Source organism: Myotis myotis, unplaced genomic scaffold (assembly GCF_014108235.1).
Source record: "Myotis myotis isolate mMyoMyo1 unplaced genomic scaffold, mMyoMyo1.p scaffold_m19_p_5, whole genome shotgun sequence".
NCBI classification, from domain to species: Eukaryota; Metazoa; Chordata; class Mammalia; order Chiroptera; family Vespertilionidae; genus Myotis; species Myotis myotis.
Genome location: NW_023416357.1, coordinates 68,362,512 through 68,389,535, shown reverse-complemented (window position 1 = coordinate 68,389,535; position 27,024 = coordinate 68,362,512). Strand labels below are relative to the sequence as shown.

At 36.3% G+C, this 27,024-nt stretch overlaps 1 protein-coding gene across 7 annotated transcripts in view; it reads left to right on the top strand.

The window, feature by feature from the left end:
* PGGT1B (protein geranylgeranyltransferase type I subunit beta) overlaps positions 1-27,024 on the top strand; it is a 50,959-nt gene that overhangs the window by 8,849 nt on the left and 15,086 nt on the right. For all 7 annotated transcript variants that reach the window (XR_004967338.1, XR_004967339.1, XM_036307760.1 and 4 more), the window contains exons 3-8: positions 5,230-5,297; positions 6,972-7,123; positions 8,857-8,989; positions 15,201-15,246; positions 24,521-24,705; positions 26,108-26,216. Coding sequence is in view for 5 of the 7 variants with exons in the window: in XM_036307760.1 (XP_036163653.1) it covers positions 5,230-5,297; positions 6,972-7,123; positions 8,857-8,989; positions 15,201-15,246; positions 24,521-24,705; positions 26,108-26,216 (693 nt within the window). In the remaining 2 variants the exon portion in view is untranslated. The remainder of the gene's footprint in view (positions 1-5,229; positions 5,298-6,971; positions 7,124-8,856; positions 8,990-15,200; positions 15,247-24,520; positions 24,706-26,107; positions 26,217-27,024) is intronic.

The following is a 27,024-nucleotide window of genomic DNA, read 5'->3' as shown; positions in this document are numbered from 1 at the left end:
CAGCATGAAATCCCAGGCTTCTGACTCAGAGTCCCAATGCTGCTTTGAAGTATATATATAAATAGGTCCCTAGTGGAGACTGCCATGTATGGCACTCAAGTACATTGTGAATAATTAATCAAAATTAACCCTGACCTTCCACTTAACTCCAGAGTTGTAAAGACTGTAGTGGTATCCTAGTAATTCGTGTGTGTTCAGACCATTGGAGGCTTGGGACCCTTCTTATCAACCTGTGCAAGTATTTAAGAAACACAAGGGATCAGGCTGGGAATTGTGTGCTCCTTTCTCTGATCAGGGGCACAACTAGAGAATTTTAAGCTAGTATAGAGCAAGGGATATTATAGTTCATCATTTTACAAATGAGGATATTAAGTTCCAGAGAGATTAGTCATTTGTCCACAATATTATAGCTAGTTAAGATTAGAGGCAAAATTAGAATACAGTTTTCTGTTTTCTCGTCCTTTGTTATTTTCATTACTGGTATCTGTCCGTTAATAGATCTCATAAAATATTACGATTAAGTGTTTGGGAATGTAGATAAGGTGGTTTAATATTAAAAGGTAAATTGCTTAATGATTTTATTTTTAGTAGATTTTTCAGTCAGATTGTTGCCTTTTATTTTTAAAAAAACTTTTTAATCCTCACCCAAGGATATTTTTCCATTGATTTTTTAAAGAGAGTGGAAGGGAGAGGTAGAGGCAAAGAGAGAAACATCGATGTGAGAAAGACAGATCAATTGGTGGCTTCCCACACGGAATTGAGCTTGCAACTGAGGTAAGTGCCCTTGACTAGAATCCAGCCGAGGACCCTTCAGTCCGAGGGCTGATGCTCTGTTCACTGAGCCAAACTGGCGAGGGCAGATTGTTGCCTTTTTAAAATAATATGCTTAAAATATAAATATAATTTCCTGTGGCTAACTCGAGCACGTTGCAAGTTTAAAAAATTGTAGAGCACCTTTTTGGAAGCACTGTGATCAAGAGTTTATTGCAAAGATCCCACAGTGGTTGGTTTATGGTCCAAACTGTCCCTAGTCATAGTGTCCGATGGGCCACACCACAAATCTTTTCATGGTCCAACTGTAATTCTAAATTCTCAATTTACTATTTTGTTGGATGAAACACTGTTAAATCTCTAATTTCTATGAAAGAAAGTCTTTCACCTGTCTTTTCTTTAATTGGTCTAGGTCCGATTCTAAAACTAATCTGTGGAATTTAGAAAATAGGTATTTACAAAAACATTTTTAAGCTATTGAATATTACATTTGCCTTGTCTGTATCTCTCTTGAGATCCTGAAAAAGATTGTATAAGGTGTGTCCTTTTACTAGAAAACCTTGTGTTTCTTGAGACATGTGAAGAATTATTTCCATAGTCATAAAATATAAATGTCAAATTTTACATAAAAATTGTCATATTCTTCACTTGAATTCTGTTTGCTTAGTGCAAAAACCTAACTTTTAAAATAGGGATTAGAAAGTTAGGAAAATGACCAAATCACTTTTGAATTATATTTAAGTGGCATGACCACCATTAATAGTGTCATGGAGCCCTAACAGGTTTGGCTCAGTGGATAGAGCGTCGGCCTGCAGGCTGAAGGGTCCCAGGTTCGGTTCTGGTCAAGGGCATGTACCTTGGTTGCAGGCACATCCCCAGTAGGGAGTGTGCAGGAGGCAGCTGATTGATGTTTCTCTCATCAATGTTTCTAACTCTCTATCCCTCTCGACCTCCCTTCCTCTCTGTAAAAAAATCAATAAAATATATATTTTAAAAAAAATAGTGTCATGGAATTGTTTTTTCTTTTTTTATATGATTGTCCAGGCCCAATTCTCGGGGCTTTGATGTGGGCTTGGGTTAGAACCTAAGAAGCATCTATTTTTTTGAAGCTATACAGTTGAGTCTGTTAGGCAGCCAGACCTTTCATTTTGCTTTGCCACTACTGAATAGGAACACTAGATGGTGCCAATCTCCAAAGAATTTTAAACTATGCCCTGAGTATGCATCCAGTTGTAAATTTGGAATAAATGGGAAGTTTATACTTAACATTTGCTTAGTAACAAAAAAGGACCTAGTATCCTAACTTGCCATCATCCAGTGTCTATTTTGTTTATTCTCTTCTGAGCTTTGATGATAAGTACCATTTGTTTAATTATAAGCATAATGCACATATTTTTATATTTTCTCTTGGCAGTATACATTTCTCCATGTTGCTACATAGCTCCCCCTAATGATTACTTTAATAGGAGTATAGTATTCCTTTGAGTATATACAGTCTGTTATCTTTGACCTGTCCAACAATCCCTGTGTGATACACAGTAAGAATGGAGAACCACTGATCTGGTGATCCTACACCATGATAGAGCCATAAAGTCAAACTAGTTTATTTTGTTACATGAAAGCAGTTTAGATAGCAATATATCATAAAAATCCAGATTACTTTAGAAAATGAAATCGAGTAGATGGAAAGAAGCAGCAGCAAAAATGGGAGTATGTACATGGATGTAATGTGTATATGTGAGCTTATGTGTGAGCATGTAGAGAGATGTTATTATAGATGTATTAATAGAGAACATAAGTGTCTAGCTATCAACTATAAGGAAAAACAATCCCCTTATTTGTGTGCCTGCACATGAAAGACAATTATTATGCTACAAAACTAGCTCCTGCCTGATGACTGGGTCATATCTCAGAGAAAAACTTAAAGTTTTACTATTAAATTCATAGTAGACACCAACTATCTGCCAAGCATTGTAAAGACACTACAATTGGAGTCTTTTAAAAAACAAAAAGTTATAAACCAGTAACATGTAAAACTTTTGAGAGTATTTATTTATTCTAAATTTTCACCATTATAATACTGCAGCAAGTGTTTCTGTGCACATGATGTATTATTACTGGATTGAAGGGGATATGAGCATTTTTATGGGTCCTTATATAATGGCACGTCTTAAGTGCTTACCAATTTAAAAGTCTTCAGCAAGGATAAGAGAACCATGTTCATCAAAATTATTGTCACCATTAGATAATATTTTTTTTAATTTTTTGTTAATGGGAAAAGATGCTTGGTGGAAAGTTTTAAATTTGTGGGTAAGGTTTCCTAAATTGTTCAAAGAATTAATGTATAAGATACTATTCTATGTATTTTAGGGGATATAAAGCTGAATAGAGAATAATATCTGATTTAAAGAATAGAATAGTAAAAACCAGTTATTATGAATTAGTCATGTACCAGTCATAAGAGATATGAAGCTGGTTTCCTCAGATCAGAGCCTATTTTTAAATCAACTTGATTTTTTATTAGCTCTACATGTCCAGCCTGTTGATACTACATTCCTACCTGATATGTATACCATGCTGATTTTCTAATAGCTATCAAAACTATAATTATTTTCTTATTGTGGGTGTGACCATTTTTTAATTTTTTTTAAAAATTTACTTTATTCCAATTTTATTGAGATATGGGTACAACTGCTGATTTTGATGCATGTATATGTTACAAAATGATTACTACATAAGGTTAGTTAATACCTCTATCCCGTCACATAATTACCTTTTTTTATGTCTGTGTGGCAATAACACTTAAGACCTCTCTTAACTTTCAAATATACGGTACAGTACTGTTAACTATAGTCATCAGGCTGTATATTAGATCCCTAGAACTTGTCTTACAAGTTTGTATGCTTTGGCCAACATCTCCCTACTTCTCCTTAACTCACCTCCCCGTCTCCCCTTCCCCCCCGCCACACATGCACACGCACACACGCATATACACACAGTCCCTGAAAACCACTATCTACTATTTCTACGATTTCAGCTTTTTTATATTTCACATATAAGTGAGAACAGTATTTGTCTTTCTCTAACTTGTTTCACTTAGCACAATGCCCTCAAGGCCCATCCATATTAATGCAAAAGGCAGGATTTCCTTCTTTTTGATGACTTAATAATAGTCCTCTGCGCAAGTGTGTGTGTGTGTGTGTGTGTGTGTGTGTGTGTGTGTGTGTGTGTGTAGAGAGAGAGACATTTTCTTTATCCATTTATCTAATGGATTTTTAGATCGGTTATTGTGAATAATGCTGCTGTGAACATGAGAGTACATATACTGTATCTTGTTGAGATAATGATGTCATTTTTTTTTTTTTTTTTTTTTTTTTTTGGCTATATACCCAAAAGTAGAATTGCTGGATCATATAGTAATTCTATTTTTAAATTTTTTTAGGAACCTTCATATTGTTTTCTATAGTGGCAGTACCACTTTACATTCCCACCAACAACAGTGCACAAGAGTTCTCTTTTTATGAATGTGTAACTATATTCTTAAGTTCCCAATTATATTCCATTGATACCTTGAAATATGAAAAATTTTAGATAGAAAAAAATTGTATGAGTAAACATTTTGAATGAGTAGAGAGAGACTAATTGCCAACTTATAGTGTTCTATATACTTCAAAGAAAAGTGGGTTATTAGCCTCAGAATGAGGTCTGTCTAATACTAAAATACAAAGCACATATATTTTCTGTGACCTGATCAGTTTATATCTTTAGCTTGCTCCTCTGTACAGAGCAATGAGTTAAAGTAAAGACACTGGATGGGAAGTTGGGATTCTAGATCAGGGGTCCTCAAACTTTTTAAACAGGGGACCAGTTCACTGTCCCTCAGACCGTTGGAGGGCCGGACTATAGTTTAAAAAAAAAAACTATGAACAAATTCCTATGCACACTGCACATATCTTATTTTGAAGTAAAAAAACAAAACGGGAACAAATAGAATATTTGTATTTGCATGTGGCCCGCGGCCCATAGTTTGAGGACCCCTGTTCTAGATCCTTTTGTGTTACTAACCAACAGTTAAATTGAACATGTCACTTCTGGGTTTCTGCTTTCAGTTCTGTAGAATGAGGGATTGAATATGTTGATCACATGAAAAATGGTCAAATAGGTAAAGTAGAAAAGCATTTTGTAATAGTGAGGTGGGTTGTAAACTAAAGGCACATGGTAGAAAATCATTATTTCATCCTGACTGGTTTGGAAATTAAATGAGGAAATTTCTATAAAGTACCTAGGAGAGACCTGGCACATAGTAAGCATTCAGCATTAGCTAGCATGAAAATGGAGATAGTGACAAAGCTTTGGTACTAAAATAGTCTCTTTCTGAATGATTGTGTAATTGAACTGGTTTAGCATCTGTACAAAAGTAAGGGATACTTTAAATAAGTCTAAGTTTTTATTTTCTAGGGTCAAATCTAAATCGCTGTGGTTTCCGAGGCTCTTCATACCTGGGTATTCCATTCAATCCATCAAAGGTCAGTTCTTTTTGGGTCAAGAGGAAAGAGAGAGGAGGTGGGGAGATTTTAGTGAGAAAGAATACTAAGCCAGGATACAGAAAGAACCAAGCTTCCCAGTTTCGATATGGCTGAAAACTGTCTAATCCTTCCTATATAATAAAAGGCTAATATGTAAATTGACCGAACAGTGGAATGACCAGTCGCTATGGCACGCACTGACCACCAGGGAGCATATGCTCAACATAGGAGCTGCCCCCTGGTTGTCAGTGTGCTCCCACGGGGGGGGGGGGGGGGGGGGAATTGGGCCTAAGCTGTCAGTCGGACATCCCCTTAGGCCTCCTAGACTGCAAGAGGGTGCAGGTAGTGCTGAGAGACTCCCCCCCTCCCCCAAGTGCACAAATTTCCTGCACTGGGCCTCTAGTAATGTATATTATAAACTGAACTCTTTTTTTTTTTTTTTTTAATATATTTCATTGATTTCAGAGAGGAAGGGAGAGAGAGAGAGAGAAACATCAGTGATGAGAGAGAATCATTGATCGGCTGCTTCCTGCACACCCCACACTGGGGATCGAGTCCATAACCCGGGCATGTGCCCTTGACCAGAATCGAACCCGGGACTTTTCAGGCCACAAGCTGACACTCTATCCACTGACCCAAACCAATGAGGGCATGAACTGAATTCTTTAAGGGAAAGCTATGCCCACCTTACTTACTGGAAGAATGTACAATATATATACACTGAGATTCCTATTGTCACAAAAATTTTCTCTCTCTCTCTTACTATTTTTTTTGTGTGTTAATTATTAGTGATTCCCTGGAGAAAATGAAAATAAAGCACTCAAGTGCTGGATACTTGCTCTCTAAGAAGCCCATGAACTTGTATGTGTAGAGAAGGATTTTTTATTTGGTTCTCATTTCTTAGTAAGAAAAGAAAAACTCGTTTACTAGGGCAGTAATTAAAGACCTAAGTACTGATGAATTTGTTGACCTTTGAGGCAATAGGCAAAATATCTTCAGCATTATAGCCATAGGCTTTGGTACCAGCACATGCAGGTGTAGAAAACAGTGAGTCCTAACAAAGTGAAAAGCTTTTTTTTCTTCAAAGAAGCAGACCCAGCACAGGCTTTTTAGATGTTTCATCTGTGCACAAAATACCAGTATTTTTCTACATGAGGGAGCATAGCAAAACATCATTTTGTCAAAAGGGGTTTCACAAAATAGAAACTATTTTCTTGCTCCTATAATGGTTACAAGTTAGTATCTGGCTACATTGAGTATGCTAAGGTTTATATCCAGTTTCAATCTGAAGATAAATGGCATGCTGCAAGTTTTGCTATCATCTGCTTCAAAATTTTGGGAAAAAATAGCAGTGATTTTGGAGAAGATGACATAATTTGATAGAGGCACCACTTCAACTTTTTTCCTCTGCCTTTAGCCATAGACTACTTGCCTATGTCACAGCCATGAATTTGCCAAGGTGTCTTCAACCATGTGTGCCCATTGCTTTTAGCAGGGATTCTGAAAACAAAGGATTCATAAACTGAATATATATATAAAGTTGATGTTTGCTTTTCTCAATCAGATGTCTATACAAATTAGTATAGACATTTAATTTTACCTATTTACTGAAATTGTTTAATGAAATAAGTTTTTATTTCATTTTACTAATTAACATATTTATTTTTAATTCAGAATCCTGGAACAGCTCATCCTTATGACAGTGGCCACATAGCAATGACCTACACTGGTCTTTCATGCTTAGTTATTCTTGGAGACGATCTAAGCCGAGTAAATAAAGAAGCTTGCTTAGCAGGCTTGAGAGCTCTTCAGCTGGAAGATGGAAGGTATGGGTCATTCTTTTTTTTAATTTATTTTTTTAAAGGAAAGTCTTTCGAAACTAAAGAAAATGAATATAATATTATACTAGAACTTTATAGTTTATCACAAATTATTATTAGTCTGAACTTTTATTCCTTAAGACTGTGATAGGAGTAGAAAGGGATGAGCATTGAATATTCTAGTGTAGGTAGTTTTCTTGACATTTTTAAAGGATAGAAAAAGAAGTTAATGAGTTCATTAATATTTGATGGTTTGTGTGGTTTATCTAACTAAAGAAGAGTTTTCCTAGAGTTTTACGGTGAAACTTCTTTAAGCCCAGGAAGTGATAAAGTAGTAGCTATACTATCTGAATCAGAAGTCCTCAAACTACGGGCCGCAGGCCACATGCAAATACAAATATTGTATTTGTTCCCATTTTTGTTTTTTACTTCAAAATAAGATATGTGCAGTGTGCATAGGAATTTTGTTCATAGTTTTTTTTAAAACTATAGTCTGGCCCTCCAACAGTCTGAGGGACAGTGAACTGGCCCCCTGTTTAAAAAGTTTGAGGACCCCTGATCTAAACAAAAGACTTTACAAACAATTGCTGCTGTGTTGTTATTTCTCTGTCCCATCTACTATTATCTCTATTTTCCTGTCAGTATTTTTAAAATGCAGCTCTTGATGAGGGGAAAATTAATGTCAACATATAACATAAATTGACATTAGTTGGAAATACTATAATACTAAACATTTGTGTCATCAGGTACATGTGGCTAATTTCTCAATACTTCCGCACAGTCTGTTTACTGCTACCTTATCCTTATCTATATATATAAAAGCCTAAGCGACCGTTCGACCATCCAACCAGTAGCTATGACGTGCACTGACCACCAGGGGGCAGACGCTCAATGCAGGAGCTGCCAAGCTGTGGTGATTTGGCAGCAGTGGTTCTTAGGTGATGCACCCAGAACCAGAGAGGAGGGAACCTGATTCCGGGGTGCATCACCTGAGAACCACCCTCTCGCAATCCGGGACCCCTCGGGGGATGTTGGAGAGCTGGTTTCGGCCCAATCCCTACAGGCCAGGCCAAGGGACCTCACCAGTGCATGAATCCGTGCACTGGGCCTCTAGTGTATAAATAAAGGAATAGCTAAGAGACAGGCGATTACCTCTCTAAAACTAATTAAATAGATAAAAATTAAGTTAAAATACCATGATCAATAAACTACTGATTATATATATATATATATATATATATATATACACACATACATACATACATACATACATACATACATACATACATACATACTGTAGTTAGAAGAAATTCCACATAGCAAAACTTGGGTTTGGGAATTTCTTACTACCCAATAGGTTCCAGGTTTTACCTGCTACTTTTTATTGCCATTAATTCTCTACCATAGTGTGCCATAGCTGTTTCTGGCTGAGAGCAACTTACTCTGACTGGTGGCATCTGGGAGGAATAACTGTGGTAGTATGTAAAACTACCCAAAAATCAGAACTTTGGAGTAATGATGTAGAGATAGTTTTATATTATTCAAGTTAATAGACCTATTCTTTATTGAACAATACAAGTAGTATGTGGTTTTTAAATCTGTTTTTAGATTTTTAAATCCTATTTGTGATAGATTTTTCTGTGACTAAAGATGTGAAGTAGGTGTTTCTAATTCCCCTGCGAAAAAGTAAATAAAATTTATTGTACAATGTTAATAGTAAATCTTATTACTGTTTTCAGTTTTTGTGCAGTACCTGAAGGCAGTGAAAATGACATGCGATTTGTATACTGTGCTTCCTGTATTTGCTATATGCTCAACAATTGGTCTGGCATGGATATGAAAAAAGCGATCAACTATATTAGGAGAAGTATGGTGAGTTGTGTGGCTAAATTGACTCTTTAAAATATGTTTTTATTAATTTTAGAGAGAGAGGAAGGGAGATAGAGAGAAAGAGAAACATCGATGACAGAGAAACATCAATTGGCTGCCTCCTGCACATCTCCTACTGGTGATTGAGCCCACCACCAGGCCATGTGTCTGACTGGGAATCAAACTGGGTACCTCTTGGTGCATGGGATGACACTCAACCAACTGAGCCATGCCTGCCAGGACTAAATTGACTTTTTAAAATGTTGTTATTGTTGGTATATTGGGGCTATTGCATGCCTCATCTCTTCCAGCAAGAGTTTGGAAATAAGGGTAATAAGATTGCTTTCTGGGTATGTCATATATTAGACCAGTCATATAGAAATAGTCTTCAAGGACAGATTTTCTCCTTGACCATTAAAATTAAAATGTGATCTAATTGTACCTAAAGAAACTACGTATTGCCCTAGCCGGCTTGGCTCAGTGGATAAAGTGTCAGCCTGCGGACCAAAGGGTCCTGGGTTTGATTCCGGCCAAGGGCACATACATGCCTGGGTTGCGGGCTCAATCCCCAGTGGGGGGCAAGCAGAAGGCAGCCGATCAATGATTCTCTCTCATCATTGATGTTTCTATCTCTCTCCCCTCCCTTTCTCTCTGAAATCAATAAAGAAATATATTTTTTAAAAAAAGAAACTATGTATTTTTCAGAAAGAGAATGGTCTGCCTTAGAAGCAGGAAAATAGTAAAATCTCAAAGGCAAATATTAATAGTCCATCCTAGCAGGGACCACTGAGGAGCCTTGGCCAAGCATAATGGGAAATTATGGCATCCTTGGTGAGATGATTCCTATATTGCATGTGAGGTGTGAGTTCCTTAAGCCATTTTGACTTGCAAGACCCAAGTATAACAAGATTGACTGGGCTGACAATAAATTTTTTTAATCACTTTTGGTTTCTTAGTAATTTTTTTTTAATCTAAGGTTTATTTTAAGGAGAATACTAAGTAGATATGTTATTCTTTCACACAATATAATTTAATCTTTTTATCGATAGCTATAAGGAAATCTTAATCTCAGTTAGAATTATTTTTTTGTTCTACTTTTTAGTCTCTTATATAAAACTGGATAAATGGAAGTGCTGCTTCCCAGGTTTATTGCTTTCCAAATAGTTTGATGCTCAGATTGTCCCAGATTTGGCCAGTGAGAACCCCTTCAGCAAGCTCTTTGCCTTTTTGACATAGCCCCTTCATTCTTTGAGCATCTCTTTGCTTTGACACAGGGTATTTCTAGGTTCATCTTTTTCTTTTCCAGCCTTAGCTCTGGACTTAGTCATTTCTGCAAGGAGCCTTGTTTCTTCTTTTTGGAGGGTGGGGTTTAGAAACCAGGATTTGTCCCAATATCAATGTGCTCATTGGTATTAGGACAGTATTGCTTCTAGCCCCTTTCTCAGCAAGCAGAGGTAGGAAATGTATATATGTATGCATATATACACAGATGCTCCCTTAAACACATCTATTTCTATTTCTGTATCTATTTATTTATATATTTAAAACCAGGAGTTTATACTGATACTTCAGATTTCAGTCCAGCATCAAAGATTCATTTTAATCCTCCTCTTTTCATTTGTCAGTGCCCTTCTCTGGCACTGACAGAACTTCATTATCCAGAATGATTCTTTTTGTTTAGAGCCTGAGGGTATATATTCAGAATATTATATTTCAGAAATACTTAGTTTACTTCTTTTATTTTTCCCCTTTAATATTTTGGTATTTATTGGAGAAACAAGTTTGTTTCAGTTTGGGTTCCTTTTTAGGACATACCCCCTCCCCCATATACACACATACACACACTCTTTGTTGATTTGATATACTTAATATGTGAAATATTAACCTCCCCTGGCCAGGTGTCTCAGTTAGTTAGAGCATCTTCCCATATACCAAAGGTTGCAGATTTGATTCCTGGCCAGAGCACATACCTAGGTTGAGGGTTCAATCCTCAATTGGGGCGGGTATGGGATTATTTAGGATGAGTAAGATTGACCATTTTCTTACCTCCACTTCCCATCTAAAAGATCAATAAAAACATATCTTTGAGTGAGGATTTTTTTATATATATATATTTTATTGATTTTTTACAGAGAGGAAGGGAGAGAGATAGAGAGTTAGAAACATCGATGAGAGAGAAACATCGATCAGCTGCCTCCTGCACATCTCCTACTGGGGATATGCCCGCAACCCAGGTACATGCCCTTGACCGGAATCGAACCTGGGACCTTTCAGTCCGCAGGCCGACGCTCTATCCACTGAGCCAAACCGGTTTCGGCGAGGATTTTTTAAAAAAAATGAAATATTAACCTGGTTCTGAAAGTCAGAACGATACAAAAATGTGTATTCAGAGATTGTAACTCATGGGGACCTCCTGTCCTTTTCATCATCCACTCCCATTTTTAACCACAATGTTTACCACCTTATTCTCATTTGCTCTGTAGGTAACCATTCTTACTAATTTTTGATTTGTGTTTCCTATAATTTTTTGATGAGCATATATGTATATTTTTATTTCTCTTTCATTTTCTTACTCAAAGGTACCATACCATAAATACTTTATTGCAGTTTGCTTTTTTCACTTAACATAGCTTGAAAATCATTCTGTATAAGGTCATAGGGATTGTCTTCATTCTTTTTTTAAATATATTAATGGTATTCCATGTGTACAGTGGTATGCCATTGTGTACAATGGTATGCCATTATTTCTTTCAGCTATTCTATGTGTAGAATACATATTTTCCAAATACAAACAATGTTGAAATTAATATGATTTTCTGCATATGTGCTTATGTATTGTTTAAGATATACCTCTAGGGTAAATTCCTAGTAGTGGAACTGCTTGATCAAAAGTTAAGTACATATGTAATATTATTAGATATTCCCCATTTTCTTTACCAAAAGTACAGACTACTTTATATTTTCATCACTGTATGACAGTACCTGTTTCCATACAGCCTCACCAATGAAATGTGTTGTCTTACTTTGATTTTTACCAGTGTGGTGGGTGTTTTTTTAATTTTCTTTTATTACTAGAGGCCCGGTGCATGACATTTGTGCACTTCGGGGGGAGGGTCCCTCAGCCCAGCCTGCACCCTCCCGCAGTCCAGGAGCCCTCGGGGGATGTCCGACTGACAGCACTGCCGTGGAGGCGGGAGAGGCTCCCTCCACCACTGTTGCACTCGCCAGCCATGAGCCCGGCTTCTGGCTGAGCAGCGCTCCTCCTGTGGGAGGGCACTGACCACCAGGGGGCAACTCCTGCAATGAGCATCTGCCCCCTGGTAGTCAGTGCGTATCATAGTGACCAGCTGTTTGGTCGATTTGCATATTAGCCTTTTATTATATAGGATGAGTAAGATTGACCATTTTCTTAACTCCAGGACTATATAAAACAGAACCACAGGCCAAATTTAGCCTGCAATCCTGGTTTGGTGACCTCTAGTTCTAGTCTATTATTTGCTTTTTTCTTTAGGTATTTCAAATTTGTGTATGGTTTTTTTTCTTTGCTTATATTTCATTTCAACCACTTTCTCATTGGCCCTTTTTACTTCTTTATCTCATTTTTATTCTCTTGGCTATTTTCAGTCTTTCTTTAATGTCCCGTATTGTCTTTTCATTTGAGACTATTATTCTTTAGGCATCCTGTAATTTAGTCTTCATTTCTCAATTTACTTTGTCTTTTCCCTCTCCTTCCTGAAATCATTTAACTCTTTTTTATTTCTCTTTACTGACTATCCTTTTCTGGTTTTCATTTAAAATTTTCTTTTCACATTCTCAAAACTTGTTTGAAGATATGTAATTGAGTTTGGGATGCTGTATGAGTTTTCTTCCACTTTATCACTCTTTGGGGGGAGGGAAAGGCAGATTTTCATATATAAGATGTTTTCATTTCAGTTGCTGTGTTTCAGCTTAGTTACTTTGCATAGATTTCCCTCGTTTAGTCATTTAGTGGATTGTGTTTTCTTTCAAGAATTCCTACTTTGATTGCCATTTTTTCAATGCAAAGAAACAAAATTTGATTTTTCTTTTTGATGAGTGTTGGCTGTTTTTTTCTTTTTTAGTGATAGGGAAAGGATCGTGAGTTCTATGATTTTTCTGGTGGAAGAGAGGTTTTTTTGTTTCCCAACTCTCTAAATTTTGCTCTTTTGAGTTTTCCTTTGCATACTGCCACCTTGACTTGCACACTCTTAACTCCCTTCCCTAAAGTTAGCGCTCAGTTTTACCAGAACTCTTCCAGTTCAGGCAGTTCTTGCTTGGCATGGTCGTGCCAGACTGTAAATGATGATCATGCAAACTAAAATAATACAAAGTGATCTTTTTTGTTGTTATCTCACCCAAAGATACTTTTCCAATTGATTTTTAAAGAGAATGGAAGGGAAGGGGAGAGAAAGAGAGAGAGAAACATCGATGTGAGAGAGACACATGCATTGGTTGACTCCTCAATGCACCCTAACTGGGGCCAGGGATCAAACCTGCCACCTAGATACGTGCCCTTGACTGGAATCGAACCTGTGACCCTTCAGTCCATGGGCTAACATTCTGACCACTGAGCAACAGGCCAGGGTGATACTAAGTGGTCTTAATCATTCATAGGGAAAAATTATAATTGTTCTATGATCTTTGCAATTTTTTCAACATTAAAAACTCTCCTGTCAGTTATAAATATATAGAGAATTTTTTAGTAGTAAAGCCAATATTTATTTAGTACACTGCAATTTAAAATATTAGCTAGATTGAGCATTAAAGTGCTTTCTTTGTAAAAAAAATTTATCAAGAGTAGTTTGGACAGTGCTTTGCGTCTTCTTATGTAACTTACAGTGTGGAGCAAGCATCTTTTCTGTCTTGGTAAATGATCATACTTCTTTATAAGTTTGTATCAACTTCCAACATTTTATCTTTTGCATTTTCATTATATGCAGTGAATCTCTGTGCACCTCTCAGAGTTCCTTTTATGTGAAGTTTCTTGCCAGCATCACTTTTCTAGAATATCTTCATTCTTTTCAACACAACTGCTTTGTTCATCCATGTAGATATTTTGCCTTTACTTAGTTCTTCTGACTGTAGCACTGCCAGCATTCTCATGATCAGCTGTTTCTTCTATAACTCTGTGTTTGATCTCAGTTTCACTTCCAGTGTTTATGCTTTTCATTTCTTTACTGCACTTTCATCTTTGGTAGACACTATCATACCTCTTTTTATAAATTGTCGTGGATTTATCACTAAGAGACACTTGCCGTATCTGCATGAACTGAATAACATGTGCAGTGACAAATTACTAACAGATTTTGAAAAGGGTGATGTGATTGGTCACTTGTCATGATGCATATCTGTTATTTATATAGTGATTTGTGGACTGAGGAACTAGCAGCAAGTTTGTATTTTATGCAGTTGCTCATAGTTAATGTATAAGTGGTTACTGAAATTTGAGTCATATTGTGTTATTTAAGCTATGGAACCTTGAGTTTGTGCATATTGGAGCTGTGCAAAGCAAGGACTGCCTGTATTTTGCACTTAGAGTAGACTATCTCTTTCAGGTAGTGAGTTTAGATCAGTCTCAGACTTGCCACTATCTCTCCTCCTCTCACTTCCTCACTGTTTTTCAGATTGCCCTTGCTCTCTGCAAAAGTGTCAGGAGTGGGAGAGATGACTTGGTAGGATTTTGATGTTCCTATTTCTATAGATAGGTCATTTGAAGCTTGAACATGTCTTTAAAACAAAAACTTAGCTTTGCTAAGGTTATATTTTTATATAGTTGTATTGTTTTGATTTTGTAGGATATAGGGAGATTAAATTTTAGGAAGGCACCTCTATCTAAAAGCCTTGACATAATTTTATTTTGTGTTTATAATGATTTTTGAGTATAAAATCTTTACATTTTTCTTATGCTCATATATTCTTGCAAGTGGGAGAGGAGTAAGAGTTGGGTCTTTTTATTGGGTAGAAATTGTATATGTGGGTGCCATTTTTAAATAATCTATTTTCAGAATGTGCCTAATGTATACATTTAGTAATTTGGTGGTGTTAATAAGACAAAAGCAGGTACTTGAAAATGCCTACATCTATTATTTGTGAAAAGAATGCATATTTTGGAAGACATAACGGAGACAGAAAAATAACATAGCAACTTATTTATTATTATTTCCCTATTAAACCAAATAATGTTTTTCTTTTTCAGTCCTATGACAATGGGTTGGCACAGGGAGCTGGACTTGAATCTCATGGTAAGGCATCTTAAAATAAATGAACATGTAGTTTCTTTTGTTTCTTCAAATAACGTCATGGTATCTTCAACATGGAGGACCTCAGAAGTTTGTCTCAGCTCTTGGTGCAGCCTGACCATCTTCCTTCCTACTTCTTTCTTTTGACACTGTTGTGCCACTTTGAACCTCTTCTATGTCAGTAATCATTTATAAATTACTCAGACCATAATTTTCATTAAAATATTTTGGGGTGATTTTTTAAGATACTGTTAGAAAATAGCAAGTTTTCTTCTTTGGCATAACATTAGAAGGGTAGGTGCAGGCTATTAAACATGAATCAGTGAATTTGTGAAGAAATGAAAGATTTTTATTTACCTTCTTTAATATAATTATCCTAAGTCATAGTCATAAAACATTTTGCCTCATAACATATGTTCAATATATACATTGATATAATCTCTCCTTCCACATTTTTTTTGACTTTTGGCAGAAGCAGAATGGAGAGATAATAGTCACTTAGTTTGTCAGCACATCAGTAGTCTGAACTCTTTCAGACTGAGTATTTCCACGTAGAAGTAAATAAGTTTCCATGCTCCTTTTTAAAAAAAGAAAGGCTAAATCAAGAGACTCTTTGAATGAACTCCTTGTTTCCTCTTCATCACAGCATTTATTTTTGTGCTCACCTGTTGTGTCCATCCCTCTACCAGCGTGATACAGTGGAAAGAACAGGTCAGTTTTCAGGTCTCATCCTTGACACTAGTTGTGTGATCTTGGCTGCTCACTTAGTATCTCTGAGGGTTTCCTCATCAACAGAGTAGAAATAATTGTCTTTTTATTTTATTATTAGGATTATATGAGGTAAAGTGGGTTGTAAACTATAAAACATGTATAAAAATATTTTTTTAAATATATATTCCTCGATCCCATATCCTTGTACTTTCCCTGGAACCTTGTCCTATCGGGTATCTTTTTCCCTCTCTCACATCTTTACTCCCTCTTTGATGTAGGTATTTTTAGTGTGTGTCACTAGAACTGTATAGAAGACTGTCTTGGATTTTCCTCTGAGGCCATATTGTAATTAGGACACCATAATTCTTGTGTGTGCCTGAGTCTGTATGAGATTGGCAGTGGGGCAAGCTAGCAGTAGCAATTATGTCACTGGTCATCACTACTTGGTAAGGAGGGATATACTTACAGCCCAAATAGGAAATCTGGCATCTGTAAGAATTTCGGAAAAAAAGGAGACATATGTACTACTATCTGTAATACTTTAAACAATAAAATAAAATTTAAAAAAAAGAATTTCTGAAAAGATAGGGTCTGGTAATCATTATTATAAAGGTTGTTAATGGGCACTCTAGCTGAGAAGACACCTTACCAGTATAGGAGACCTGTGGGACAGACACTGTTCCCAAGAAATTGGGATTACATTCTGTGGAATGTGAAACAGAGAAGGGTCCTGTCAGGGGAAAAAATCTTGCTGAGTCACACAAGTAGTGATTTTGAGTCAGTACGATTTGCCTAGGATTGTACCCATCAAGATCATCAATGACTGTGATTCATGCCAAGAAGTTTACATCCTTCTTCTAGCTCTAAATTCACCATGGTAGGTTTGAGGCCTAAAGCCCTAGAGGAGAGATTCCTAATCAGAGTGCTGCAGTACCATAAATGGGTTCTTGGTGTGCCAAGCTATTGCTCTATTAGCCTTTGTGGCAGCCAAGAAGCCCTGGGTATCTGGAGCCCCTGGTAAGATGGCCTTTGGCTCGGAGCACCCTCCTCAGGACACCTCAGGATGTCCTACAAATATCAGATACTCTTGTTCTTTTTGTGCTCTGAAGTTAGATAGGCTGAGAAGTACTATTCTAGAGGACTTTGGTATAGCCTTCCTTCCCTGTCTCATTTTATCACTATCTATAGTGGTAAGTAAAACCTCTTCCTAAATAGTAGTCCTGCAATTTGGTCTCTCTGCAAAGACTTTGTATACTCCCTTTTTCTTCTTTCTATTGTTAATCTTTTTTTTTTTTTTTTTTGAAATTATAAGGGAAAGTTTATTTAGAAAATGACAGGTGTAGTAGAAGTGAGACAGCTGGGCTGCGTAGGCTCAGGAAACAAGTTACAGGGGTAGAAGACAAGCCCTTGGAGCTTAGAGAGAAAGGCAAAGGTAACGCCTGGAGAAAAGTAGGTGAAAACAGAAAGGTGTGGGTGTGCTCCCTAGAGGGAGAGGGAGTTCTTTCTATTGTTAATCTTTTTAGAATAGTGGTCCAAATATACTATTTGCCTTTCTACAAAAATGGCTTGTTCTTTAATTTTCTGTGTGAGGCTTCAGTAACTTAGGAAGTTTCTCTTTTAAAGTTATGAGTGGTCTTTATCTCAAATCCAGTGTCTCTTTCTCATTCCTTATCTTTATTGAAGCAATTGAAGCTGTTAACCTCTGCCCCCTCTTTCTTGAAATACCACATTCTTTTTGTCCTGCTTCCTGACAAGTTGTTTCCAGCTCCTTCACCATTTTGTTTCTTCCTCTGATCTCTTTACCTCAGCCCAACTTCCTTCTTTCTAAATCTCAGGGTTCTTGTACTTGCTGGGTTTTTTAAAGATTCCTCCAACCTCAGCCCTCGCATACACCTGGCTTTATTTCACATCCTTTAGGTTTGGGTTCATATGATATTTTTGGATAAGCCAAACCACCAACATACTGCCTATTTAGAATCACATATCAACCACATATTCATACCCTACCCCTTTCTGGCTTTTTCTGCATATCACTTTTTTATATTTTAGCTATTTGTTCACTGTCTCCTCACATAATATAAGCCTCATGAGAATAGAGATTTGGGCCTGTTCTATTCACTATTGTATCCCCACACCTATAACATGTGTGGCACACAGTTGAATGAACCAACAGATGGTTGTTTATCAATCATCCCTGTGTTGATGGCATCCAAACTATGTTTCCAAACATGTGTTATTGCTTTTCAGCTGCATAACCCCCATTAGGTCTCTTCAGCATCCCAAGTTGCACATGTTTATACCATTCCTCTCCTCTTCTTCCCAAACCTGTCCTTGTTATTCAGGAATGTGAAATTGCTACTACCAGAGAAGCCAGAAATCCAGAATGTTGGGTGTGTAATCTCTTGTTCTGTCATTATTTTTTTGTAATTTGCTAGTCACACCAGTTGTCCCACTTAAGTTACCAGTTTATAATGTTTGGTTTGCAGACTAAAAGGAAAATAATTTATTTTTATTAACTGCTACTCTGTGACATTTAGTATCATTTAATCCTGACACCAGCCCTCTAAGAGTAGTCATCTTTGTATTAGATTCAGAAAGGCAAAACCGTATGGATATGAAAGAATAAGGATTTATTATAAGAATAAGATTTTCCATCACTGTAGAAGGAGATTGAGGAGTAGTAAAGTCCTAAAATGAGTAGTTGGTGGATTGGGGAAAAGTCACTGACAAGCCCTCCTGAAGCAGTGGCACAGGTGGGCAAGCAAGACCTTGCAGGGGAATCTGAGAAGCCAGGCACGTCCAGCTGCCAGAGTGTGACTGTGGTGGAGGAGTCTGCAGAGGACTGTTGCTCCTGCATCTGTTTATGGGCCTGGTGTCACAAGGGCAAGAAGTAAGAAAAACTTGGATTCCAAGTATATGGAGAATAAGGTCAAGCAGGAATCTGCCAGCACTTCTGCCTTTGTCTCCTGCCGCCCCTAAAAACAGCCAGGGCACTGGCTACTGCTTCACTTCCATCTTACAAATCTTACAGATTTCTCTAACTTCAGGCCATACAGGAAGTTCTAGCATAGCTAAGTTCTTATAGTACAAAACCACCGCAATAATTACTGCCATTTTACTCAGAGAATTTACTATAGGCTGTAGAGAGAATGTTTTCTCCAGTGTTCCTTCATGCCTCTTCACCTCTGGACTTTGCTAGTTCATTCATTCATTCATGCATGCATGCCTGAAATGCTTCCTCTCCGCCTGCCTTTTCTTGATTCCCTCTTCTTAACCTTCAGAGTTTTACCCATCTTTCTATGCCTGGTTCCAGTGTCACATTTTCTGAAAACCTTTCATCATCTGGTGTCATTCCCCACCTCCATCCCCTAAGCCCTGAGCAGTTTCTCCCTTTTCTATATTTCTGTAATACTTAATTCATACCATTTTCATGGTACTTACCTCAGTTTATTTTATCTTCTCTGCTAAATTGTAAGCTGACTATGTCTTATTCATGTCTTACTCCTAATGTGCTTGTATATCGTAGTTGTTCAGTAAGTATTTAATGAATAGCTTATCCGGTATTCCACTCTGTATCTCAAAGCAAAAAAGGCTGAATTTGTGCTATGTACTTCTCCTACAATTTGGTAATAATCAAGTTTCTTCATAATTCTGCAATCTAAATATTATTTGATACACTGTTATTTTGTTTTATTAATTCATCTGCTCTTCTCCAACTACTGCTTAGCCTGGAGCCCATTTGTCATGAAAGCTAAACAGGCACATTATACCCTTCTAGGCCATGATCATGTAATGATTCTATTTATCCTAGTGATTCTCTTATAATAGCACAGTTCTGGTGTTTGGGACAAATTGGATTTACCTGATTTGCTAGGATTAAAACTATTTTTTCTCTCCCTGGATGAATACTATAAATGTAAAAGTTCAGACAAATTAATTTGATTCCATGATTCTTTTAAAATATCTCTACTCTTAATCCAGAAGAGAAGTAGTAAACTCTCTTTGGCTTAATTTCATCTAAGCATTCAGCTTCTTTGAATTTACCTCACTTAACCCTTTTCATGTGATATTGAAGTATAAAATGGTGTACTTCTTTATGTAACTATTTAGCTTTCTACTTTATATCAACTTATATGTTAGTTGACCATCTTAAATTATACATTTCAGAGTACATAGATTCTTTTCAGATAATTTGGTATATACAAATAGATACTAAGAGAATGCTTAAGATTGAGCTGTAAAACCTTAGGGGAGCAGTAAGTTAACTTATAACTGTGTTACACTTTTAAAGTATTAGTAAATCATAGCATTAAAAAACCAGAGTCAGGGACACCTTTGGCCTGCACCTGGAAGAACTTAAGAAGAACGTTGTTAAAAGAGAATCTCTATGTTCCCTTCCTGTGATGTTTTATGATTGAGACATTGTGCATACATTAATTATTTATACAACTGAAGCATATCGCTTTAGATGGCAAACTTTTAGCAATTTCAGGTGGGAATCTTTCTCTTATTTGTGCCTTACTAGTATATGCCTCTGATAAGGAAGGTTATTTTCATACCTTCTTCAACCAAGGCATAATAAACATAGTTTAACCTTTACTTGAGGAATTCAGATCATTACCATGAGAATCATTTCTTGTACTTTAATATAATAATGTAAAATAATATTACATTATTAGCAGAAAAACACAGCACAAATTCAGCCTTTTTTGCTTTTCTTTTTTTGAAGCTTGTGGGAATCATTAATCTAATCCTATTTAATCCTCAGAAGATATTCTATTTGAGTTCTGTACCTGATATTTTATAATATTTCTTAATTTACTTATTGTCTAGATGTTACTGTGATTCTTTCTGTTTTTATGTCTATCATAAGGCTTTTAATCCAGGTTTTTAGAACTAATTTTTTTTGGAATTTTGTGAAACAGCCTCTTAGGGGTAAATTTTGGTAAATGAATTTTAGCTTAAAGTATAGACTTTGTAATTACTGTTTTTGACTACTCAGACATTAATATTTTCAAAATCTGGTGATTTGAACAAAGATTTACTTTGAATTGTGCCTTTTTGCTTTAAGAGTCCTAACAAAGTAATTTGCATAGTAACAATTAAATGTTTCATTTTACCTTTCCGTAGTTTTAAGGACAACGTACTATTCGTTTTGTTTAATCTATATATATAAATGGCTAATATGCTAACTGTCCCTCCACCTGTCCGACCGGTCACTATGACACCCACTGACCACCAGGGGGCAGACACTCAACACAGGAGCTGCTGTGCCACACACTCGCCATTTACAGAGAAACTGCACAGACCTGGTGCCAATAACGCAACACTTGGCTTCTCCCAAGTGGATCACAGGCCCCGCCATCACCCCGGAGTGACAGCCCACCAAATTGCAGCCAACACTGCCATGGCGCAAAATGTGGCCCACGGCCCAGCCCAGCCCGGAAACAGTGGCTATGGGCATCAAGTAATGACATCACGTAGCAACATCAGGCTTCCTCTCCCTAGTGACTAGCCTCCTTGGAGTTTCTTCAGCCCAGGAATACAATTTGCTTTATAGCCAGGTGCAGATATTTTATTTTATTTTTATTTATTTTTTTTAAACAGACAAGTACTTCTATATATATATACACACACACACATACTACACATACATATACATACATACACACATTTTATATATATATATTTTATTGATTTTTACAGAGAGGAAGGGAGGGGGATAGAGAGTTAGAAACATCGATGAGAGAGAAACATTGATCAGCTGCCTCCTGCACACCCCCTACTGGGGATGTGCCCGCAACCAAGGTACATGTCCTTGACTGGAATCGAACCTGTGACCCTTCAGTCCACAGGCCGATGGTCTATCCACTGAGCCAAACTGGTCAGGGCAATATTTTATACTTTAACCAAATATTTGTGAAGCATTTTTCTGTGCCTCATCTCATTTGATCTTCACAGAAGTCCTGGAGTAGGTAGATAGGAGGCTCGGTAGAGTCCTATTTTCTGTTCATTAGCCGGAAAACAGAGATTTAGAAAGTGTAGAAACTTGACCTAACTGAAAAGAAGTAAGAAATGGTGGACCTTGAAAATGACTTCAGGTTTTCTCACTGTGCAGAATATAGTCAAACACTGCTGCAGTTAAATATTTTACCCTTTGTTTTCACTGCATGATCTACAATAATAATCTGCTTTTTGTTGATATTTACTGCTGTGTTGCTGACAATTACCTGAAAGAGAAGTTGGGGTGCTTCACTGGGCTGGAGAAAGTTCAGCTACATCAGAAAGCAGTTCTAATTAAGCAAGTTTACTCTATATATATAAAAAGCTAAGTTGACTCATGCATGCGTGATACATATTAAGCTTTCGCTGGCATCAGTCGCACACACGTGTTTCAATCTGTCATTGTCGATCAGGAATTTGGTTGACACTTCTATTATAGAGAAAGGGTGAATATCAGTATTAAAATATTCTAATTAATTTTCTTTCAATGTGCACAAATCCGTGCACTGGACCACTAGTGATATTATAATACCTGACCTGAAGTCATTGCCAGATTTTCATGAAAGAAAAATTAAAACTAGTGGGTTATTGAAGAGGAAATAAGATTGAGAGTTGCTTCCTAGAAATTATTCTAAAAGATTATGATAATTTTTTTACTTTTCTGTTTTATTTCACTCATGACTAACATAGATTACTGAGCTAATTGGGGAAAATTCTAAAGTTTAAATAGTTTTTACATACAGTAACCCATTTGATGTTATAGCTGCCTTAAGTTTCTATAGGGAATGCTCACTTTTCCTTTTCCAGAGAACACATCCAAGATTTGTAACACCAAAAGGAAAATTATAAGATGAGGAATATTAGGAATTATCATCTATTTAAATAGCTGAAATAAAAATTACTAACTGAAGTTGTAATAAATTGGAAATACAAGTATTTTTAAAGTTGTTTGGAGTTGACAATAAATAGTGCCCATGGAAAGTGTTGTTTCTTTTCTTTATGTAACAATACTGACTTTTCACTTTCTGAGGAAAGTAATTGCCTTTATGAGCATATTGGTTTCCTATTGCCGCTGTAACATTTTACTGCGAACTTGGGGTTGTCAAACAACAAAAATTTATTCTCTTACAGTTCTGGAGGCCAGAAGTCTGAACTTCATCTTATGTGGCTAAAATCAAGATGTCACCGGGGCTAGTTACTTCTGGAGGCTCCAGGGAAGAACCTGTTCTTTTACATCTTCCAGCTTCTGGTGGCTGCCAACATTCCTTGACTTATTGCCACATCTCTCCAGGCTCTGCTTCCATAGTCACATTGCCTCCTCTTTCTGCAGTTTAATCTCCCTCTGCTCTTGTGGGTGTATTTAGGGCCCAACCAGGTGACTCGGGATAATCTCTCCATATCAAGATCCTGAACGCAATCACATTTGCAAAGTCCTTTTTGCCATATAAGGTAACATGCACACGTTCCAGGGATTGGGACCTGGATATCATTGGGGGGCACTATTCAGTCTACTGTAGTGAGTATGGACACTCACTGTGCATTGACTTCCAGCTACAGCTTTCTTCTCCCCCGCCCACACACACTCTCCCTTGCTCAGACTTAGCTTCCTTAAATTTCTTAAGCCGACTAGGTATCACATCTGCATACCAGCTTCTAGCTTGTTTATATTATATGTTAAAATTAGCTGTAGCTTCAGGCAGATAAAACCTCAATTCATAAGTAATACATTATCTTTAAGGGAATTAAAATCTGAATCAGGTGGTAGAGTCCTAGACAGGGAATAGTAGTATGTTCTATGTTTTAGTTTCAGCTCTGCCATTAGCCATATAACTTTGAACAAGTTTTTTAGTCTCCGTAAGCCAGTGATGGCGAACCTATGACACGTGTGTCAGAGGTGACACGCGAACTCATTTTTTTGGTTGATTTTTCTTTGTTAAATGGCATTTAAATATATAAAATAAATACCAAAAATATAAATCTTTTTTATACTATGGTTGCAAATATCAAAAAATTTCTGTATGTGGCCGAACCGGTTTGGCTCAGTGGATAGAGCGTCGGCCTGCGGACTAAAGGGTCCCAGGTTCGATTCCGGTCAAGGGCATGTACCTTGGTTGCGGGCACATACCCAGTTGGGAGTGTGCAGGAGGCAGCTGATCGATGTTTCTAACTCTCTATCCCTCTCTCCTCTTCTCTGTAAAAAATCAATAAAATATATTTTAAAAAAAAAATTTCTGTATGTGACATGGCACCAGAGTTAAGTTAGGGTTTTTCAAAATGCTGACACACGAAGCTCAAAAGGTTCACCATCGCTGCCCTTGTTTTCATAAGTAAAATGTTTCTTATAGCTTTACCTTATTTTAAATTCTTTCCTGTTTCATCAAATTAATATGGAAGGCTTCAGTGTTTAGTGGCTATTTAAAATTATAGTTGTCTTAAATTTAAACTACTTTTATTTCACTATTTTCTAGAATTATTTAACCACTTTTTTTCCTCCGACCATTTTATATTATTTTCCTAGGCATCTGTTTTGAAGTATAAAGAACTATGTGGTTTTGATTAACAGGAGGCTCAACTTTTTGTGGCATTGCATCGCTGTGTCTCATGGGTAAACTAGAAGAAGTTTTTTCAGAAAAAGAATTGAACAGGATAAAGAGATGGTGTATAATGAGGCAACAAAATGGTTATCATGGAAGACCGAATAAGCCTGTGGACACGTGTTATTCTTTTTGGGTGGGAGCAACTCTAAAGGTAAGAGAACTAGTAAGAATGAGAAACCTATGCTCTCTGTTAATATCAGCTGTGTTTAGAGGGTTTGGTCTTTGTACTATTCATTAAATATTCTTTGGTTTAGGCTACTGAGTTTTTCCTGTTGCTCTGGCAAAGCCAGTGTCTATATGGTTTTTCAATAGAATTCAGTTATCTGTCATACTACTTGAAAATTTCCATTCTTACAATATTCAAGTGGCCCAGGTAAGAAAGTATTTATAAAAAAAAAAAAAACTTGTTACTGAAACTGATCGGTAGTCCATCTAGAGCATGGATCTGTCTAAGCATACCAGTAAAGAATTTATGGGAAGATATTAATCCTAAAAGATAAACCATGGGTCATTTCTTTAAACATCATTAAAGGTTTCCTATTTTTGTTTATTTATATAAACCGTCTGCAGTGTATTGATTGGTATGAGAATGATTTCAAATGAAGGCAGGCGCTCCCTTCCTCTCTCCTGTACCATTTTTAATTTTTTTTAATTATGGAAAATTTCAATATACTCAAAAGTAGAGGGAATAATTTGGTGGGACTGTTTCCAACATCAGGATTCTAAAGTGTCGTTCCTTATATTCTATTAATTAAATCAAAATGAATAAGTTTGTTTTTTATTTGTACCATAACTTTTTTATTGGTTTGTTTTTATTTTTGAGAAATAATGCTTTTTCATTTATCACTTATACCCTCCGTGTCTCTCTGAGTCATTAATACACTTTCAGTTGCTTTGTGTCTTACAGAAATGTCTTGAACTCTCTTGCCTACTGCTTACCACCCCCTTCTCGTTTACACTTTGATTTATCCTTTTATTTTTTTCTACTTAATGGGATCTTAAGAGAGAGAACAAATAATACATGTCATAAATCTTTAAGCTACATAATTTTTAGGCTAAAATTATATTTGTCTCACCTTTTATCTTTCCTAATTAAAAATCTATAATATTTTTCCTATTCTCAAACAAAACTGTCTCTAGCATTTGGTTAATAAATTTTGTTGCTCTTTTATGAAATATTTTTAGTTCTAGTTACTACCAGTTTGTAACTTAATAACTCAAAAGCTTATCATAAGAGTTAAAATATGGTAGATAAAATTGTACTTTTTTAAGTGACTAAAGAAGTTGAACAGATTTGGGAAGTTGTGATGAAAAGAGGTTAAGTGGGCATGGTTCAAAAGAAGGAAACATTGAGTGGGTCAAGAAATTAGGAGAGTAAATTTGATATGATAATAAAAAAGATAATGTGGTTGACTAGTTTTAAGTGCTCAAGTCCCCAGAGGTTTGCTCTGAGAGCCTTAGCTTGAGACAAGAGTATTTAAATGATACAGATCTGAAATTGGTCAATATGAAAGTTTTATGTCAGTAAATTTATATTTGTCTTGTTATTTCAGCTTCTGAAAATTTTCCAATACACTAACTTTGAGAAAAATAGAAATTACATCTTATCAACTCAAGATCGCCTCGTAGGGGGATTTGCCAAGTGGCCAGATAGTCATCCAGGTAACTTTTTTTTTTTTTTTTGTATGAATCCAGAACTTTCCTTTTGTTTATTTCTTGACTAAACCTTCAAGCATCTTTGTCAGAAAGGACATATAGGAAATTTAGCCTTAGTTGTAAACTTACATTAAATAATATGTTTTTTTAAAAGGTATGTAAATTGTTAAAGTTTAGGGTAGATTTAGGGTGTTGGGGGTATAAAGGAAGGGTTTGATTATCAAGATATATTGGTATAGTTTACATTATTTTCTAAATATTTTACTTAGCAATGTTTTATTTCATTTGAGGCAGTAAGGCAAGTAGTCTAAATAAGCCCTGTCCAAATAACAGAATCATTTGATCCATCCAAAATCTTTAGGATTATTAGCTATCAGTTGAGCTATATAGAATAAATTGCTCTTAATCCAAAAGGAGGAACTCATTTTTTGCTCTTTTCAGAAATTACTAAATCAAAAATCTCAAATCCTGAATACAGGTGTCCCTCACTGTCCAGACTTTTCTTATCTGAATTTGGCAGATTAAGTTTCTTCTTTAGATGAATACTTTTGCTATGTTAACTCTCACCATTCACTCACTATCTAAAACTCAGGAACCCAATAGATTCAGACAATATGATAATCTATGCTTTCCAAACTCAGGAATGATATAGATGTGAAGAGTAAAGGATTCTTGTATTTCATAAGTCCTTTTAAATGGTTTTTTTCAAATATTGAAAACTCTGTATTAATAATGACATTTCTTCAAAATATGTGGATATTTCTGATATTTTCCAAACCTTATTATAAGCTGCATACTCTTAATATAAAACTGC